This window comes from Grammomys surdaster, unplaced genomic scaffold (assembly GCF_004785775.1).
Source record: "Grammomys surdaster isolate TR1022 unplaced genomic scaffold, NIH_TR_1.0 195, whole genome shotgun sequence".
Classification (NCBI taxonomy): Eukaryota; Metazoa; Chordata; class Mammalia; order Rodentia; family Muridae; genus Grammomys; species Grammomys surdaster.
The window spans coordinates 1,342,182-1,363,377 of record NW_021604640.1 but is presented as its reverse complement, the minus strand read 5'-3'; the positions used below and the strand labels follow the sequence as shown (position 1 = coordinate 1,363,377).

The 21,196-nt window shown below is 35.4% G+C and overlaps 1 protein-coding gene and 1 pseudogene across 1 annotated transcript in view; one reads left to right on the top strand and one right to left on the bottom strand.

The window, feature by feature from the left end:
• Window positions 1-2,743: 2,743 nt before the first annotated feature.
• Cfap47 (cilia and flagella associated protein 47) overlaps window positions 2,744-21,196 on the top strand; it is a 230,304-nt gene continuing 211,851 nt past the window's right edge. Inside the window, exons 1-8 of the mRNA XM_028769943.1 lie at window positions 2,744-3,004; window positions 4,365-4,516; window positions 6,529-6,644; window positions 8,748-8,886; window positions 10,919-11,147; window positions 11,387-11,547; window positions 13,543-13,670; window positions 16,293-16,528. Of these exons, the coding sequence (XP_028625776.1) occupies window positions 2,810-3,004; window positions 4,365-4,516; window positions 6,529-6,644; window positions 8,748-8,886; window positions 10,919-11,147; window positions 11,387-11,547; window positions 13,543-13,670; window positions 16,293-16,528 (1,356 nt within the window). The 5' untranslated portion in view covers window positions 2,744-2,809. The remainder of the gene's footprint in view (window positions 3,005-4,364; window positions 4,517-6,528; window positions 6,645-8,747; window positions 8,887-10,918; window positions 11,148-11,386; window positions 11,548-13,542; window positions 13,671-16,292; window positions 16,529-21,196) is intronic.
• Window positions 4,907-5,544, bottom strand: LOC114623251 (annotated as a pseudogene).

The window sequence follows — 21,196 nt, the reverse complement described above, 5'->3', positions numbered from 1 at the left end:
ATATATATATATATATATATATATATATATATATATATATATATATGAAATAGGACCTCCAAAAATGCTGTAGGATATTATCAGAGAAGACTGCTTCAAGATGGATTTAAGCTAATAGAAACTCTTTATTAGCTAATCAGGGACTACATCTATCATTCATTCTCATTTTGGAGTAGTATTTTAGTATGTATGTATTATAGATAGTTTATTCATCATTGAGTGAGTTGTACTGGATTATTTCTGGATTTGATTAATGGGAATAAAACTCATATTTTAAATACTCAAATATGCAAAAAAGTTTGTTTTTCTCTAGAATGAATGCCCATGAATGCTCATCAACTTGTGAATTGCATGGTAGTTGTGATTTGTTTAATAAACATTTTCAAAACTGTTTTTATAGAGTATTTGCAAAATTTTAAATTTTCACTAAATATCAGCAGATTTTGGTAGCTCAGGCCTATTAAACCATACTACCCTGGAGGCTAAGGCATAAGGATCATAAATTCAATGGCTGCCTGAACTACAAAGTGGTCTAATCAGTGTGACATTATCTTAATATGTTTTAAAAGTGAAAACAGGACTGGGAGAAAACTCAGTGGTAGAATGTTATCTGGCATGCAAGATATGTTCAATCAGTACTACTACAGACAAAGAAGACATGTACATATTATCACGTGGCTTTATTTCCTCATCAGAATCTGATGTTTTCATATTTTTCCATTTGAAATTGTACTAATCAGGTATTTTGTCACCAACCAGATCACCATCAAATACATTATTCCCTATTACTACTTAACAATGTATTTATTCTATACTTTTACTTGAATCAGCATTCTGTTTTTATATGAATATTACTAAGCAAATGATACTCATTGAATAGCTTTCGATTTTCTAAATAATTAATATTTTTGTTTCTATATGCTTAAAATTCTTTTATTTTAATCTGTTTTTATTCTAAGAAATCCCAATTGTCTAAATTTCTCAAATTGCTCCATAACACAAACTTATAAAGGATTCTAATAACTAAATCTCCCTGAGGGCATGTATATGTATGTGTGCGTGTATCATAGACCTTACAGATATCTGTACAGCGTATACACAAGACTAAATATTGCATGCATTGGTTTCTGCCTGGTGTTACATCTTATTTTACACATTTCTGAGTTCCACACTTCCTTAGTTGAAATAAATGAATGCCAAAAGAGGTTCTACCCACTTCAGACTTTAAACTATCTTTTCTTTGAATGTGTGCCAACAAAAATTTTGACAATCATTGATTAGTTCCAATTGTTTTAGAGCTTGTTTAGGACATTTTACAGGAACTGATATTTTCATTTACACAAGCATTGAGCCATACAGGGGTACAAAACTACCTTGACTTGGGCACCAGGTTCCAGACAAGCTTTGTTTTATACTCAAAGGAAAAATAAATCAGAAGCTAATGTAGATATTTTATCATTTTCTAAAAATTTCACATAATAACCAAATAACTTCCTGTTGCAACTGTCAACAATTCCAATAAATTAAGAAGTTACCTTTACATTTAGGGCTTCGTATTACTTTCTTCATCTTTGTAGAAAATGAACTGTTTATGATCTTGGTGCTGTAAGAGTCTTGCAAAATTTTCAGGGGACAGGCTTTTAAAGATATATGCAGTTGTTAAAGATAACTTTTAGTCAGCAGCTTCAGAGTCCAGTAGCCAATAGCCAATGAAAAGAACAAAAGAAAGCTAGAACAACGTAAATCAGTGCTTATGTGAAAATCTTCATCTAAAACTGCAAATGTTTTATTAGTGTACCTTAAGCAATAACTTCAAAAGTTACTCTTAAGATAGCTAATACTATTTCTAAAGCCTCTATAATCAGGGTGTAGTCCATTGACCACAATGATTGAAATCCTCTGGGAACTTGTAAGTGCAGATTCTTGGGAACTGCTTCAGATACTGCAGATCATGCAGTAATAAATCACAGAATTGCTTTTACGTCAGGTGTGTGTATTTCATTTCCTTAAAATTTAATGATATAGAGGTTGAGGATGTCACTCAGTAGTAGAATGCTTGCATGCTTAAGACATTAGATCTATTTTCTAGAATTGTGAGGAAAAAGAAAGAAAAAGTATTATTTTCATTAAAGTAACAAAGAACATTGCATAACATGGATGGGCTAGTTTATTTACTCATATCTATTGTTAAATTTTATATTAATCCCATAGTTTGACCTTATCAAAAACACAGAAATGCTGGCCTAAAGGCCACTGACACTGTTCTCCTTATTAAAAGCCTTCATTTCACTCAAATCTGGCTGCCTTAATAGACACATTGTTTTCACTAAGCTTGCTCTAAAAGAATCCTGCCAGGCTATGTCAACATAGACTGCTTCTGGATTTGAGGCTGGCATAAAGTGTTTTCAAATTATATTGTTGACATTTGCCACCCAGTTCTTCCGACTCCCACCTCAAGGCCTTGGGTCAAACCACTGAAGATCGGGTTACTGCTACTGCGCATGCGCGAGCTTCAGTCTCCTGAGCAGGGTCAAAGGGGAGGGTTTTAAGGTCTGGAGTGAGGGTAGCACACCTCCCCTTGCGGGTGGAGCAAGCAGCAGATCCATGTGGGGGGCGTTGTCGGGGCGGGACAAGAACAGGAGACTTCTGGGTGAGGAAGGCTGGGGCCGGCGAGAATGGTCCAGCCCATGCGCGCGCGGGATTCCAATAGTCATTTCCGGGTGTTTGTTACCTAGCTACATCTGTTGTCCCTCGGCAGTTGGGAGTTGGTCAAGTCCGTACCTGGTTGCGGGCTATCTAGAGGGCCGCAATGGATACAGAATGGGGCTCAGTAGCCCCTCGGGATGTAGATACCCCCAAGAAGGAAGTTCAGCTGCGGGTAAACCCGACGGAGCTGAAGTTCCAGGATGCAGTATCTGGGAAAGTGTACCGCCTCCCTCTTACTGTACACAATTTGGGCCGTTGGAACCAGAAGATCAGGTTTCAAGAGCCATCGAAGCCACAGGTGACACCTTAAGGGTACTGAAAGCTTCTGGGTAGCCTCCTCGCTTGAGCACTTGAGCATCCCTTTGGCCAAATATCAGAATCTATGCTACTGAGGAACTGGGGGAAGGATTGTATTTGTCGAGGGGAAGCAGGGGAGAGAAAAAAGAAAAGGAGAGAGGAGGGGCAGAGACAGGAGAGGGGATAGAGAAGGAGAGAAACTCAAAGAGGGACTAAAAGGAGGGAGAGGGAGGAAGACTGAGAGGAAGTGAGAAAGTCAGGGAAAGAGGGAGGGAAAGGAGACAGAAGAAGGAATGGGAGGAAGGAAGAGAAAGAGAGGGAAAGGAAGGGAAAGAGGGAGGGAAGGAGAGTAGACAGATGAAGGAATGGGAGGAAGGAAGAAGAAGGGAGGGAGAGAGAGAGGAAAAGAGGGAGGGAGAGGAGAGTAGACAGATGAAGGAATGGGAGGAAGGAAGAGAAAGGGAGGGAGAGAGAAGAAGGGAAAGAGGGAGGAAAGGAGAGTAGACAGAAGAAGGAATGGGAGGAAGAGAAAAGGGGGGGCAGAGAGAGGGAGGAAAGGAGTGAGGAAGAGGAGACAATAAGGAATGGGAGGAAGGAAGAGAAAGGGATGAATAGAGAGGAAGGGAAAGAGGGAGGGAAGAAAGAAGAGGAAAGGGCAGGGAGATGTAGGGAAGGAGAATTAATGATGAAAAGTGCGAGACAGAGAGGAAAGGAGAGAGGAAGAAAAGGAGGGATTGGAGAAAAACCCCTTTGCTTCAAGTTTAAGGTATGGGGGAGTACTAGGTAGGACAAAGCTGATATAAAATATCATCCTCTATATTGTGTTTGGAAAGGCCTCATTCTTGGTTTTATTTTTAATTGACAGAAAGTTACAGATTTATCAAGCGTTATGTATACAATGATGATTACTACCTACTTGTAAAAATTCCATTTCTGTGTGCCACGTACTCATGATTCTGAAATAGTCTTAAAACTCTAGGAGGAAAACAAATTTGAAGTGTTATTATTAATTGCCATCTGACACATAAAGTTCTTGATTCCTTCAGGAATTAGTGACTGAGGCATTAATGGAAAGTTTTGTGTCAAACTCTTAAGTATTTGTTGGGTGTCTAATATAGACAGATATACCCTATAGGTATAGGAACTTAAAAGGGCATTTTAATACAGTCCCAATCATCATTCCCCATAAATATATACAATTATCATTTATCAGTTTAAAGTTTTTTTAAAAAATGTTTTTTTAAAGCTAGGTAGGAATAAGATCTATGCTTGATAATAATGAACACTCCTTAGCTATAGTTGCTTGTAATAATTCCTTATAAGGAACTAATACTGTTGATTTTATCTTTTTTCCACAAAAGTTCAAATTATTGTTGACCAGTCTGGATAAGGAGCTTGCTTCTGGTCTTCAGATGACAGCAATGGTGGAATATCATCCTAATAAAAATGAAGACATGTTTGATCACATCCTTATTTCTGTTGGAAATAAAGTCCTTGATGTTCCTCTAATTGGGTATGTAATTGGCACATCTCTTATAAGAATTTTGTTTTTACTAAATAACTTAAGAGCATCCTGAAGAGTAGAGCATAAGCTCTAAATATAAACTAAGTATGTCATGATATTTGTTCCTATGTGACAATGATTTTTTTTTTATGTGTGACTTTTTATTGCAGCTCTGGTTTGAGTCCATCCTTAATTTATAGTTCGATTCTCTCTGGTAGACTGACACATCCAAGATGAAAACCCATCCCCCTCAGGGCTCAGACACTGGCTGTCCCCAGTGGCAGCTCTGGTCTCACACTGTGGGTCCAACTTCTCTTTCCTGGGCAGTCCATGCTCTGTGGTAGGAAGCATGGTTTTTCTTTACAGTTCCATGGCTCTGGTCGGTCCGGTGGCCTCATGTCAGTGGGGCTTGGGGATGTGGCCATCCACATAGAAGTTCCTGGTGATCTTGGGAAGAGTAAACTTGATTCCTTCCAGCTCATGGGTTAGCACAATCTGGCAGCCCAGCCTCGAGTTCTCCTGGAGCAGTGGAGCCATGTCCAACATGTCGTCCTCCCTCTCCCCAGGAGGAGGCAGGAGATCCAGGTGGGCCTCACTCACATACACATGGCAGGTGGAACAGGCCAGAGATGCTTCGCAGGCCCCTTCCAGATCCACCCCGTGGCGCTGGGCCAGGTACAGAAAGAACATTGTCTCCGACTCTGCCCCTCACCGGGATCCGCTTGCCAGAGCTGTCCACGAACACCATGTTGACCACATCCAGGGGCAGCTCCGGGCCGTCCACCTCGTCCTCGCCAGCATGCTGCTCGCCTGTAGTTCCGAACGTCCTAGATGTTACTGCCGCGTGCCAGGCCCTGGGTCCCCAAGATCCCCTGGCCGCCCGTAACAGGACCCGGGCGCTCACTGACAATGAATTTTTTAAAGATATCTGAAAATACCCACTACATATATGCTGTGTGAACACAGCATATAAATTACAGACACATGTAACAAATCAAATTTCTTTGTATAGAGATCTTGTTTTGTACCTCATACATGTTTTGATCATCCTGATACAGAGTCCCCCATGAAGAGAGACCCTCAATTGAGATTCTTTATTATCCTGTAGTCAAGCCTATGGGTGTGTTTTCTTGATTAATGATTGGTGTGGGTGGGTCCAGTCCACTTTGGGCAGTGCCTCCCCTGGTCAGATGATCATGGGTGTTTAAGAAAGCAAGCTCAGCAAGCCATAGGGAGCAAGTCAGTAAGTAGTGTTCCTGTCTGCTTCCTGCCTCTTCTCTTGCTTGAGTTCCTACACTGTCAGCCCTCAATAATAGAGTAGGATCTGTATATGTACATGAAATAAATCCTTTCCTTCCTAAGCTGTTTTTGGTCAGTGTTTGCTTTATCACAGCAATAGAATGTAACTATACTATTCCCCAATTATTCTGTTACAGTATCAGTCCTTTCTTGAATTTGACAGATTTTATATCATTCAAAGTATTGAAGTCAGTTCCTCCTTTTTGATAAGTTTCAAAACATTTAATTCATTTATGTGGAGATTCACAAAAGGAATGTCAAATCTGTTAGACTAACACTAAATTGAAATAAATGAGTAATCTGTTAAATGATGTTTATATGTTAAAGTCTGTTTGTCCTTGTTAAAAAATAGGGTATATTATGGTTTACATATGTTATTGTATGACTTCTTCTATTGACAATAGTGTTATCAATGGACCCATAGATAAACTGAAATGGCTTTTTAGGAGTTAAAAGTGTATATAAAGTGTGTGTGTGTGTGTGTGTGTGTGTGTGTGAGAGAGAGAGAGAGAGAGAGAGAGAGAGAGAGAGAGGTGAAGAGATGGAGAGAGAGGGGGAGAGGGGGAGTGGGAGAGAAAGAGAGAGAGAGAGAGAGAGAGAGAGAGAGAGAGAGAGAGAGAGAGAGAGAGAGAGAGAGAGAGAGAAATATCACCATGGACCTAACTATGAAGATGTTACTAGTTGGTTAAACATAATTGTGTGCTTCTTTTCTTTTCTCTTAGGCTGATTCCAGTCTGTAAACTGGAAATTGTGCCAGTAGTTGATTTTGGCACATTGGTTGCCAATAGTAAAGTGCATTGTAAAGAGATTACTATTATTAACCATGGCAAAGCTCCAGGTAAATATTTTGTGTCTTAGAAGTTCACACATTTAGAAGAGTTATTATTATTTTAAATGTACATATTGTATATATAATAGATTTTCTGAGTCATCAAGAAAAGAAAAAAAATGTCTATCATTTGAAATAGTTGAAAACCAAAGTCCCTTAAGTAATGTGACTATAAAGGATAAATACCCAATCACACAGGAAATTGAACCTGCCTCTTAAAATCTGTATTAACACAACCTCTTTGTTACATGACTGGTGATTTTCCTGAGGATGAGAGGCAGAATGATGTCCTAGAAGTAACGATAATGTTAAGCCTATCCAGAGAATGAACTAGATCTCAATGCCTTACTAGCTGTATCATATGGGACAAGTGTTTTCTTTTTTGTTTGTATTTTTTTTTTTGTTTTTTGAGGCTTTGAATGGTTTTTATTTTTATTTTTAAAATTTATTTATTTTAAACTCCAAATTTTATTTCCCTTCTGGTCCACCCTCCGACTGTTCCACTCCCATACCTCCTCTCTGCTCCCCTGTCTCCAAGAGGAAGTCCCAACCCCCTTACCCCACCAGACCTCTAAATTTCCTGGGGCCTCCAGTCTCTTGAGGGTTAGGTGCATCTTTTCTGACTAAACTCAAACCTGGCAGTCCTCAGGGGACAAGTTCTTTTAAAGAAATGGAATTTGAGATTTCCTTATTCATGAGGCGAGAATAGTAAATATATGATGGTTACTTAGGTATATACTTAAATTTTTGGTATAGTACCTATTTCATCGTGGACATGAAATATTTCTTTTCTTTGTCATACTCAACTTGGCATTCACATCATGGTTCCTTGAAGGCTTTTAATAATTTATTCATTTGTCATTTCAAGAATGCTTTTCTCCAGATTAGATTCTTTTTAGAATTTTTTATTGTGGCCCAGATGTTTTCATAAAAGTATGTGTTGTCAGGTACAGTTTATATTGATGGCAGCCATAGATATAGTCTGTCATTGTTTTGATTAGATGGTCAGCAACATTACATACAAGATTGCCTTGTCTCCCAATCTAACATGAGGACTAATAGTAGTCACTGTCTCGCTGAGACTGCATGATGAACACATAAGGAGATCTTAATTCCAATCCTCTTTACCTCTATATTTTTTTTCTTACCTGTCCACTTGAACCTTGGGAATTATTAACACAAAGCCATTATAGACCATTACATATTTCTTCAAAGGATATACAAGTATAAAACCAATAGCTATTTCTATTTGAATCATATTCAGTTAGTTAATTGATGGGTGAATATTTATTGCATGGGAGCACTAAGAGACTATTAGTTTCATTTTCAGTTTAATTCCAATGTGAACAGTAGAGTCTCTTCAGGCAAATGGTTAAGACTGAAAACTGGTAATGTTTTAGAGTAATGATATTTGATTAAAAAATAATTTGTTTTTCAATTCTTCATTAACTTATCCAGTCACAATCATTTAGGAATTAAATACAAAATGATATATCCATTTTAGTCTTTAATCTCCCCAAGTTATAGTTGTGTTATATATGAAATTTCACTGAACTAAAATTCAGATTTAATTTTAATGCAATATTAGTGTATTTTTTTAATGACACAAATGAAAACCGTAGACCAGAGTAAATATTTTTTTGCTAAAAAAAGTCAGTAAAGCACAAACTGAAAACTGGTTTTCTGTATGTGAAATTGACCATGTTTCACACTTAATTGTTTTATGTAGTAATTGGAAAAAACCTGGGCAAGTAGTTGATTTTTCCCAAGCATCCACTGGATACTTTAGAGATCAAGAGAGCTTATCTAAGTCTCTGATCTCTTATTTATAAAATGGATATAAGTAGTTGAACATACAGGTTAGAACAAGGATAGGAGATCATGCATGTGGATATTCAGAGCTCTTAGTCAAAGTACTTTCCCCAAATGAATAGACAGTATTTTTAGCTCTTGATGAAGTATGAATTGTAATGCTGGGTTCATATTTGTTTGGTGGTGTCAGTATTTGTAATTAAAATAAAAGCTGTTATTTTTGTTCCACAGTGGGCTATCTGTGTAATATGTATGTATTTTAAGTATCTAACTATAAACTGCGTCTCTTACTCTCCTTAGGGATATTTAAAACAGAATACCAGGGCCAGCTACCTATTGTCATTTCTCCAAGTAGTGGTACTGTAAAGGCTAAAACATCAATGGTCATCAAAGTGGATTTCTGTGCAGACCAGGCCCAAGTTGTAAATGAAGTGGCAAGGTAATATGTAGTACCTTTTTTTTTTGAAAAAAAAAAAGCTTGCTTATATGGAACTCAAATATTTCATATTTTCTTCTTTCAGATTGATTGCTTGTTTGTTTACCAACTCTCCATTTTTTTCATTTGCTAGTAGTCTATTTAGTTATTCCTATATGTCAAGATATACAAGTATAGATCTTGTTCATCAATGGAAAGTACTTGAGAACAACAGCATATGGATACATATAACAGCAGCTCCTAGTATCAGTTTTGTGGCTATGAGGAAATTGTCTAAGGATTCTACTAACAAATAGCTAGTTGAATCACACACTTATAACTAATTAAGATCTAGGTAACATATAGGTCTGGAGTGTTTGTGTGTGTGTAAGTGAATGTTGATAACTTGGATTGCATAAGTTATTTCAGTCAGAGAAAGTAGCAGATTTGAAACTTTAGGGATAACTGTACTCTCTATTAAAGGATCAGAGGCAATATAAAGTTGAAGAAGTACAAGGGACTGATGCAAGGTGAGATTTAAACAAATGAATGGCACAGGATCTAGTAAAGAGTCTCTGGGGCAGCATTTTTCTGAAATTTGCCTCAGTTCATTTATACTTGGAATGTGCAGTTAATACACTGAGCGACCACTTGTAGGTAAAATGTAAAGAATCATTGCACCTCACATAGTAATGAAGATGTTTTATAAAGCTTCTTTGAGTTTTTGTAAGTCTTTTGTTGTCTTTAGGTGTGTGTGTGTGTGTGTGTGCGCGTGCACATGTGTGCATGCTGCTACATTGCATGTAAGATATACATTACATATAAGATGTATTTCTTACTGAAGGCCACAGTTGTGGTTTTTGAGATACAGTTGTGAGCCTGATATAAGGTTAGGTTCTATTTTGAAGAATGAAAATTAATCTGAGGATCAGTTTGCATTTCAGAAAGTCACAGAAACACCAGTGAATAAAGGAGATCAAGGCAGTATAAAGAGGACAGTCTGACTAGACACTAGATACTAGATACTATAAAAGCAAAGCAAAGAGGCAGTAGGAAAGATAAGGGTCGAATAGGGAAAGCTGAGAGAAGTGTGGAGAGTTGAGGTATTTTCTACAAGCTTGCTTAAGTCATTTGATGAGACAACGAAAAAAAGAGAAAGAATGTACAGAAGGAAGTTCAGATGTGAGACGGTGGGGCGAATTTCATTTTCAGAATGATCATGGAGTTTATGGTTTTGGCTTATTAGATTTACTTGTCCTAAGATCCAGAAAGCAACGTTGTCCAGAGGAGTTGGGTACAGGGTACTTGTGGTATATGTGGTGGTGAAAATAGTACTGAAAATTACACTGAAAAGAAGAGCAGAAGATGAAGAAGTAAGAGAGAAACAAATAGTTTACAGAGGATCCTTGCTTTAGAACGAAAGTTAGATCATGCATGTGTGAGTTAGAATGAAAGTCTAGGGAAGTATGTGATGTCCAGAATCTAAGGAAGGACAGACATGTTGAAATATGGTGTGTACAATGCTCACAATTATAGAAAAATGTAAATGAGTGTTTTGATGGTAGTTTAGGAGTAGCCAGTCATTTATGGTATTTGCTAGGGTTAAGTTGATAAGAAAGGAATAAATACATGAAAAGAATGCTAACTGAGAACTAAAATTAGTTTGAGAAACCAAATTTTTTTGGTAACTTTTTTTCTTTAGCAATTTTTTTTCTGAGATATTTTTTATTTAGAGAATTTGGTATTTGTATATGGATGAAATTTTTAGGCCCGGCCTGAATTGTAATAGAGTCTTGGAATTTTTGAGCTACTCTTACAAGTCATATACCTTCCTGTATTTATCAAATAAATAATTATATGAACGTCCAATTGACTCTCTGATGTCACATCATTAGTTTTCCATCTTTGTTGTTTCAAGTACAGACTAAGGTCACACGTATATTTCACTGTATAGGATCTGATAAACTGGCAGCATATGAAAGGAACCACCCAAGAAAATAAACATATAAATTTAAATTAAAATACTCACACGTATACATATCTTATTTTCTTACAGAGTGAGTTTGCAAGGTCGTCCTGATACGTTCCTGAACATCAAAGTCCATGTGGTTGAACAGATAATTGAATTGTTTCACATGAATAGTGACAGGAAATTGCAATGTATACGGTTTGGTCCTGTGTTCTTTGGAACATCAAAACTTGAGCATGCAATTCTGTATAACAATAGCCCTGAAACCGTAAACTGGGTGGCAATAATGCAAGATGATTGTGTTGGAGAAGAGCTGGTAAGTGAACTGAGCAAAAGTACACATCATGTCTGAGTTAAACCAGATGAGTGCTTCTTGCAAATCACTGACTAACTCAATTCTCTTCAAGTTTTGAATTGGATAATGTCCCTTATTCCAATCTTGGTATATGCTATTTTATAGACAAATATTCTTCATTTTCTACATTCTGAAAATTTTCAAAACTTTTAAAAATATGTTATTTACTTTAATATGATTTTGTATCTTTTACGTTACAGGGAGCAAATATTCATCAAAGGACAGATATTGCCTTAAATAATCTCTCCTACTTAAACAAAATAAAGAAAATAGATATGACTGATTTTATGTCCTGCGTTCCCAATGAAGGGACTTTACTCCCTTATCAAAAGATTGTCATTACATTTTGTTTCAGCCCAAAGTAAGTAAAAATGAATTAAATTGTAGTGTCAATTATTAATGAAAATTATAGTAGCTACATACTAGCCAGACTTGATCTTATAGTGAAACATGTTAGAAGGTAAAAATATGATTTTTCTTACATTTCTAAGTATTTCTAGCATGTTTAACATTTCAAATATTTATAAGCTTGATATCCGATAGCTTATATTAAATTAAAAACAATGTACTGGAAGTATTGGAACTTAGTGGTGGGGTTAAATTTTTAGGTTGTTTTAGATTGCATAAATTGATTTGTACAGCCCAGAACTTGGTGTTACTGCAAGAATAGTCATGTGCATACAGTATTTTATACATGCCATCAGATAAGAAATTATGCTCTTAACAGGACAAAATCCTTTTTGACTAAATCCGATCAATGTTAAACCAACAGCATACCTTAGTATGTTTGTGTGTAAATAACCCACATAAACTGTAACAATCTTTCTCTGTGAGAGGATCATGTTCAGTATACTTCCATTATAACATTGTTACTTAGTGATACGTTATGTTTTTGAAGCCTGAATTGTGTTTTAATTTAAGACAGCGTGATGGTTAGTTTTAATTTATCAACTTGATAGAACCAAGAATCACTGGGGAATCTCAATGAATGATTGATTACTTATATCAGATTGACCTATGGTCATGTATATGGAAGATTGCCTTAAGTGATAGAGGCACCCTTTCTGAAAGTGGGTTGAACTATTCTCTGTTTTTGAATCTTATGCTGTATAAGAGTAGAAAAACCTTACTGAGTACTATAAACACATTTGTTTATTTCTCTCTGCTCTGCACTGTGACTATTATGGGACTAACTACTTTACATTTTTGTCTTGACTTCTATGATATGATGAAATTTGACCTGGAATTGTGAACTGAAATAAACCTTTATCTTTCTTGTTGCTTCATTATATCAACAGGAAAAAAAACAAAAGAAAACAAAACATGCAAACAAAAAAATAAAACAACAAAAATCTAAGGCAGAAAGCTAATCAATAATTTCTGTACTCATATAATCAAAATTGTCTTAATGATATTTTGTGAAGGAAGTTTCTTAGGGAAATCTATAAGATTATGTTCAACACACACAGGATTACTATGTTATTTTATCTGTATGTCTGTGTTTCTTATCTGAATGTATACATTATTGAGTCACCTAGTATGACTGCTGTGAACCAAATCTAGGTCATGCTAACTGTTGAGCCACCTCTTCAGCCTCCTCCACCCTTATGTACTTCAACAAATCCAAGTGTTCTTTCCTATGACAGCGTTTTATTTAACCTTATTTGGGAGTCTAGTATGGAAATTTAGGTGTGAATGTTTGAAGTCTTTTTTAAATATGCTGTGAACACCACATATATTCCAATTTAATATTACACATCAGCTTTTTGTGTTTTTGACTATCCACTGGCAGAAGAGATAACATGTAGGTAAACTACATAAATATAGTCAAAGGCCAACCCTATGGGGTAATCTATCTATACTTTTTGTTCCTGAATCTTTCTTTTGTTTCCATCCTTCCTTTACATTTTTCTAGGTAGTTCTGACTCATATCAAATCATGTTCTCTAATTACTTGTCCACTACCATGATAATGATTGGTAATATAAATTTAGTTGACTAGAGAAAACAAATACATAACAGAGGTTAGTATTGGGGTGATATGTGTTATTATAGAGTCCTTAGCTACAAAGAATTCTTCCTGGAAAAAATTCCTGTGGCATGTAATGTAAGTTTTGGAAAGTTGGTATATTTAAGTTAGTTTTGTCTTAGAAATATTTGTATTAATTAATTTTTTCCCTGAGCTTTCTGCTCTGAAGTCTTCCTTTGTTAGTTAATTTGAGAAATAGGTAACAGCTGTATTTTTATTCATTTCCATCTGCTTGCATAGATTTAAGAATTAGGGTAATAATTTATACTGACAAATGACAAAAGTATGTCACTTCTGCCTTAAGAATAATGGATTGTGATATTTACAGGCTAGTAGTTGATATTAAAAAGGATGTTGGACCTTCACATAGGCAAGACTATGCTCTCTTTGTGAGATTTGATTTTGTGGGAAGTAAAGATGGATTTTTGAGAGATGATAACTCTGACACTATGAAAAGTAAGTATAAAGTTAACAAGATTATTAAATGCTGTCATTTTGCAGAGAGCAGTCCTTTATCTTAGAAACGTGTTGTTTGGAGATTTCCATGGGATTCCTTGGCCAACAATTTATTTGAATGCTATTTTTCTTTTTCAAAAATAAGATATCCCTATGTGTTTGGATTTATGTCTAGGTCTTCAATTTGATCACACTGTAAAGGGTATCTGTTTTTTATGCCAGTACCATGTGGTTTTTACTACTTTGGCTCTTTAACTCTGTAGTACTACATGAAATGCCTAATGATGAGGCCTTTAGCACTTCTTTTATTGTTTAGTTAGCCTGGTGTGTGTTTGTTTTTCCATATATAGTTAAGAATTTCCTTTTGAAGGTATGTAAAGAATTGTGTTGGAATTTTGATGGGGATTGCATTGAATTTCTAGATTGCTTGTAGTAGCATGGCCAGTTTTACAATGTTAATTCTGCTGACCCATCAGTATGGGATATCTATCCATAATCTAATATCTTCTCCAGTGTCTTTCTTCAAAGAATGGAGTTTTTTCATACAAACCTTTCAAATGCTAAGTTAGGCTTATATCAAGATATTTTATATTATTTCAGGCTACTGTAAAATATGTTGTTTCCCTGATTTATTTCTCAGTCCATTAATCCATTTGTTTATCGCAGGGCCACTGATTGTTTTGACTTAATCTTGTATCCAGCCACATTGCTGAAAGTCTTTATCAGCCATAGGAGTACCCCAGTGGAATTTTTCGGGTAGCTTATGTATATTATCATAATAAACAAAATGCGATATGTTGACTTCATCCTTTCTAAATTTTCTCCCTTTTAATTCCTTCAGTAGTCTTATTGTTCTAGCTAAGACTTCAAGTACTATATTGAATATATATGGAAAGAGTAGACAGCTTTGTCTTGATCTTTAGTGGAATTGGTTTGAGTTTTTCTCTATTTAATTTGGCAGTAGGCTTGCTTTAAATTGCCTTTATTACATTTAGGTTTGTCTCTTGTATCCCGAATCTCTCCAGGACTTTCATCATGAAGAGACTTGTAGTTTTCAAATATCTTTTCAGCATCTAATGATATGATCATGTGTATTTATTTCTTGTAGTTTGGTTATATGATGCATTACATTTCTTGATTTTTGTATATTGAGCAATTCCTGCATCTCTGAGATGAAGCCTATTTGATCATTCTGAATGATCTTTTGGATGAGTGATGGCATTATTTTGAAAGTATTTTATTGAATAGTTTTGTAATTATATTCATAAGAAATATTGGTCTGCAATTCTCTTGTTGAGTCTCTATGTAGTTTGGGTGTCAGGGTAACTGTGGCCTCATAAAGTGAATTGGGCAATGTTCCATCTGCTTCTCACTTTATGGGATTATTTGAAGAGTATTGTCATCAACAGCTTCTGGTAGAAATCTCGACTAAAACCCTCTGGCTCTGGTTCTTTGTCACTGGATAACTTGTAATTGCTATTTCTATTTCTTTTTTTTTTTTTTAAATATTTATTTATTTATTTTATTGATGAGTACATTGTAGCTGTCTTCAGACACACCAGAAGAGGGCATCCAATCTCATTACGGATGGTTGTGAGCCACCATGTGGTTGCTGGGATTTGAACTCAGGACCTCTGGAAGAGCAGTCTGTGCTCTTAACCGCTGAGCCATCTCTCCAGCCCTATTTCTATTTCTTTAGGGGTTATAGGTAGATGTAAAATATTTCTTTGATCCTGATTTAACTTTGTTAAGTGGTATCTGTGGTCAAAGCTATTTGTTTTTTGTTTGTTTGTTTGTTTGTTTGTTCAGCTTTTTTTTTTAGATTTTTCAATTTGAGGGAGTTACAGGCTTTTAAATTATGTACTTATGATTCTCTAGAGGAGGTACTAGTTACCTGTGAGGGTCAGCATGTAATTTAAACTACACTAATGTTTCTTTTGCAAACTTGGGTTTGGGGCATAGATGTTAAGAATTGAAATGCCTTTTGGTGGATTTTTTTTCTTTGATGAGTATGTTGTTTGTTTCCCTATCTCTTTTGATTAGTTCTGGTTTGAGATCTATTTTGATGCATATTAAAATGGCTGTACCAACTTGTTTCTTAGGTCCATTTGCTAGATATTGCTTTGTCTAATTCTTTACCCTGAGGTAATGTTTATCCTTGGTTTCTTACGGCTTTTTTTGAACATGAAAAGGAAGTTTGTACTTTAGAGCACTTGACTTTGTTCTTTATGCTTGGAATATTCTTTTCATGGATGCTTGTTTCCATTGAATGTTTGCCCAAATGTTACTGTGTGTATAAAAGTGGCCTGTTTGAATATCTCTACATAAAACAATTCTACTTTGCCTCGGTGACTGTGGCAAATGTGGTTACTCTCTCTCTCAGTCTTACTCTGTAGAAAGTAAATCCATCAGAGTAACCTCTTTTTTATTCCTAATTTTGTCAAGATCCAAAATTATGTGTAGCTCAGAGAAGTCAATCATGGAATAAGCTCACGTTTGCGTCAGGTTCTCACTGATCATCAAATTTATAGAGTGATACCATATAGGCTAGACAAATACATTTTTGATTTTCTGAACACTCCTCACTATGTTCTATATTTATTATTGTTTTTTTTTCTTCAGGTAATCGACTTCAAAAAGTGGAATTAGCACTGACAGGCTCTGGACTTCCTGTCATATTACAGTTTGATCCAGGAAAAGCGCTTACTTTTCCACCTTGTCGTATGGGTGAACATTCAGATATTTTGTGCATTGTAAAAAATCAGTCCATATCACTTCCTGTGATGTACCATTTTCAAAAAGCTGCACACTTTAAAATGGATCCTGAAAGGGGAAGAATTGATGAAGGATGTATTCAGGTGAGCAGGCTCATTCTTTGTCTTCTTTCATAACCCTTCAGCTAGTTTTTCTGCTAAAATACTGTACAAAGAATAAAGAACCACATCTGATCTACTAGTGCTTATGAAGTATGTCTCTCATGTAGCCTAGAATTATAAATGCAGTCATAGAGAATCTGTAATTCTTTGTTAAGTAACTAACTGCAATGTGTTATTAAAAGCATGTGATGGTCAAGTCTGGTTTGAAATATAGTTATTGCTTCTAAAACATTTTTATTGCATTAATGAATTATAATACATATATAGAAACAGATATGCCTTAAGAACATTAATGTGTTAAATAGGTTTTCTTAGGTAGTGCCAAGAAAAATCAAAGAACAAGTGTCTTATTTCCATTCAGGAAGGATTTTGTGGAACAATCTCACAAGTGATATCTTGCAGATTTTGTCAAAATTTGAAATGTGTAATAATTAGTTAGCAGCTTGTTGTGTTGAGAAGAAAAAGAAAATATGGACACTAAGACATTGCTATTAGCACCAGGCCCACTCCTATGCTCCAGGGGCTGTTTTAATTATGACTGTCCACTCTGACAACGATTTTCTAGCCACTTTAAAACAGAACCTCTTCAGCACTCTCTACTCAACTTTTTTTTTTTGCCTGAGCAGATTTTATGTGACCATAGGTATATAGTTATATAAATTATGTATACAAATATAATACTCATTTGCTGAGGGATGATGGCAGAAGAATATTGAAAAATCTTAATTTTCTATTATTAAACAAGTATGTTTCTATAACAATAGAAAACTTTGTTTTTATAGTTAAAAGTGTGTAGCTTAAAACATACAATGGTTTCAAGTCTGAGCCCATGTGTTTCATGCACCATCCATTGTTGTCATGTCACATGATGCATTCACAATGCAGAGTTTGCTTGTTGTACATTCGGAAACAAAACCGTGGTGGAAGTTTTTGCTTCAACACAGACTAGGGCTACAAGAAAAACCTCAGCTTAATTACACATTTAATTTTCACTTATTTTATGTCTACAGCATATTGAGAAGCTTTTTAGTGTTCCCAAATTTGGTGTTCCTCCCACACATTCCATTTTAGAACCCCTGCGTATGTTTGTTACCCAAATCGAGGCTTGGAATTCTATAGTCTGTTAGACAGTTCTGGCTTGATACTTGATGTCTTATGGGTGATTTTATGTAGATACATATAATGTATTCTCAAAATACATTATATAGAGGAATTGTTAAGTCTTGAAAATCCTGTTCTTAACATTTGGAGCTATTCCCATAGTGTTTTTCAAAGTGATGTTCATGTTTGCAGTGCCATGTCATGTGCAGAGGAAAGCATTTTGCAGTAGTCTTCCAGAACTGCTAGCTCTGACATTCTTTCTTCATTCTCTTCTGTGATGCTTTCTAAGCCTTGCAAAGAGTAAAGGGTGTCCATATATATGCTCCTGTGGATGAACACTCACAGTCTCTTATTCTTAACACCTTGAACACTTCATCTCTTTATTAACTGTTAGGTAATTCAATAGGAAGCTTTTCTGAGCAAGCATAACTTTGTGAATAAGAACATAAATATTTAAGGACAGTTGACAACATATGACCACTTAGCAAAATATCCAAAGGTCTCCAATAGTTCCATGACTTCACTAGACATGGTTTTAACCATGTTTATAGTACCAGGCATAAGAACTTGAATGTTTTTCTTTGTTGTTAAAATGCAAGCCCTTCATATGTTTTGGATACAAGCCTCAATCAGATAGATAAATTAAAATTATTTTTCCCTTTTGATGGGTCTTTCATTTCATTGATAATATGCTTTACAGCAAAAGATTTTGGATTGAAATCTCATTTACTTAGTTCTCCTTTTAATCATTGAGAACAGTCATGTCTGAGTTATCCAAATTTATTAAAGAATGTTTTTGACTAATTTTGAATCCTGAAAATTGATAAGATTCTAAAATACCTTGCCAGTTTTTACTAGCAAGGCAGCCGACAGCTGTTATGTGGGTAACATCTGTGTTACTTTTATAAATCCTTTTGGTGACTATTGCCATTCTACACAATATTAAGTCTAGCAGTCTGTGGAAGACAGATATCTTGCTGCTTATTCATGAGTGGCCTAAATGCTTTCAGTCGTGTTTTTAGTGTCTAGTATATCAATTTTAGACAAGAATTTTATTTTCTTATAGTACTGGTAATCAAATATGAGGTATTTTGCATGAGTGGCAATTATTTTACTGCAGAACTGTACCCCAGCCCTTGTAATTCCTTCAAAAAATATTCTTAAAGGTCCTAGTTGTTTTGATAAGCAAATTTAATTTAGTTTTAAAATTCATGTTGGGTTGTTCTCTGCTAGTATATCAAATTCCATGAATTAATTTATGAGTGAACACATTTTTAAATAGATTTCTTGGTATACAAGATCATGTCCTTGTGCATAGATTTATTTTCTGCTTTCTTTTACAACCTAGATTCATGACATTTTTTTCTTAATATTCCTTCATAGAACATCTAGCATAATGTTAAATAGAAGCAGTGAAAGAGATTATTTTGTCTTGTTCTTGCTCTAAAGGGAAGGCAGTTAATCTTCCATCAAGTAAGATATTTGTGTGTGTGTGTGTGTGTGTGTGTGTGTGTGTGTGTGTGTGAACGAGCAGTGGCAAAAAGCTCTGTTGTCATAAAAATACTGCCTTCAACTCAAAAAGGGATAAGAAGTGCTTAACTTTTGAGCCAAATTAGAGTGACTATGGTCTGGAAACAGATTGAAGTTAGATCCTACTTCGTTTACCTCTGTTCTTAATCGATTCTTCCAGTCTTGTATTGTCATAAAATGTCCTTTTGTTTCAGTGAAAGGAGACGTTTTAGTATTTTCTTAAAACAAATGTACTAGCAATACATTCTCTCCTTTGATGTTTGTTTGGAGAGATCATCATTTATACTAGTTTTAACTATATGTTTTGCTAGTTACAGGATTTTGAGTTTCTAATTTTTTTTTGGGGGGGTATGTAAATGAATCTTGTACTCATCACTGTCTTCCTATCCCCAGTATTTTTACTTTTTCAGCTTTCCAGGATTCCTTGTAAGTCACCTTTTCCTTGATATTTTCAAGATTTTTCTTGTCACTGGCTTTTGTCAGTTTTATTTGTCTGTTATTCTGATATATCACATGTTTTGTTGAGCTTCACTGATATATAGACTAATGTTTTTCCATCATGTTTCAAAATGTATCCTTTAATATATTTTTACTGGTATTCTTCTCTTTCCTCTGTCAACTGTTCCTTGGAACGTCTTATCATTCATTGATACTATTTTTTCATTACTTTGACCTGCATACATATGGTGTTGATATGCCTCACACAAGGAAGGAATGGAAAATGCACAGACACACAGACATACATACAAAAATTTTGAGGTCAGGTGTGCCATGTACTCTGATATAGAGTCATTAACAGTAGCCAAGAAACTTAATTTTGGTAAGCCAAACATTTGATTTTCCTCACAGACAGTTCCTATTATAATCCCTTTCTGGTGTGTTGGCCACATTTTATTGTTTCTTTTGTTGTAAAATAATTTTCTGATGAAAACTTGCCATTGTCAATAACATATTTCTTTGAAATGGTGAAAACCAAATCACTGTGAAGTTTACTGTGGTTTTGGTTATTGTTACATTATTTTGTGACTTTCCAGACAAATTCTGTATAGGTAGTTTTCTTTGGTATATGTAGTCAATTAAGTTTCTCTCAGTTCCCAGAAACATGTTATGGCAAATATTCCAGAAAAGGGTGGGGGGTGAGGGGAACAGGGCCATCATCCATTTCATATAGGTACCATAGACTGAAATGAGGGTCAGCAGAATTTCTTACATGCTACCTCAAAGAGAAGTCTCAGTAGGTCTGAGAAATCATGTATAGTTTTTTTGATAGCTTTTGTTGATCTCTGGCAATATTTTTAAACCATTACATTATTGGTGGGTTTAATCAATACAGGATCGATGTGACTATCTTTATAATGGGAAATTCCTGTCTGCAGTTAATCATATTTACAGAACCAGATACCTAGAGTTGAAGTTATAATATTCTGTTTTAACAGAGTTGTTGGCAGCTGCTTCTCACCGGGTAATGTCCAGTAACTTTTTCTCAAAAGTGTCTTTGGTTTTTTTTTCTTTTTATACTTGTTTAAATTTACTTCCTTCTTCAGTGTCAGAGCTTTTTAAATTTACTTCCTTTTTCAGTGTCAGAGCTTTGAAAACACTGTATGGATATCCTAATAATTTGATTATTTTCTAATAGCTTCTTTAAACATTAAATAAAAAAGAACCTCAAATTCTTGTGTTATTCAATCCTCTATGTGTCTCTCTGCTTCTCTTTTTCCCTCTCTCATCTCTCATCACTCATCTCTCCTCTCTCCTTTCTCTCTCTTTCCAACCTCTCTTCTCCTCAGAGACAGTTGGCAGACAGAACCCTTAGCATAACCTATGGAAGTGAGTTTTGGAGTTTTTCTGCTCATATCTTTCTCTTTTGGGCTGTTGTACTAATTGTTGCCACAGCTACCATAGTTGCTGACCACAAAACTGAGGTTAGGAAAATGAGACTCTAGCAAGAAAATGCCATGAGGATGTTCAGAATTTCAGCAACATTCCTGATATACTGAATTTTTGTAAGCCTTAGATAAT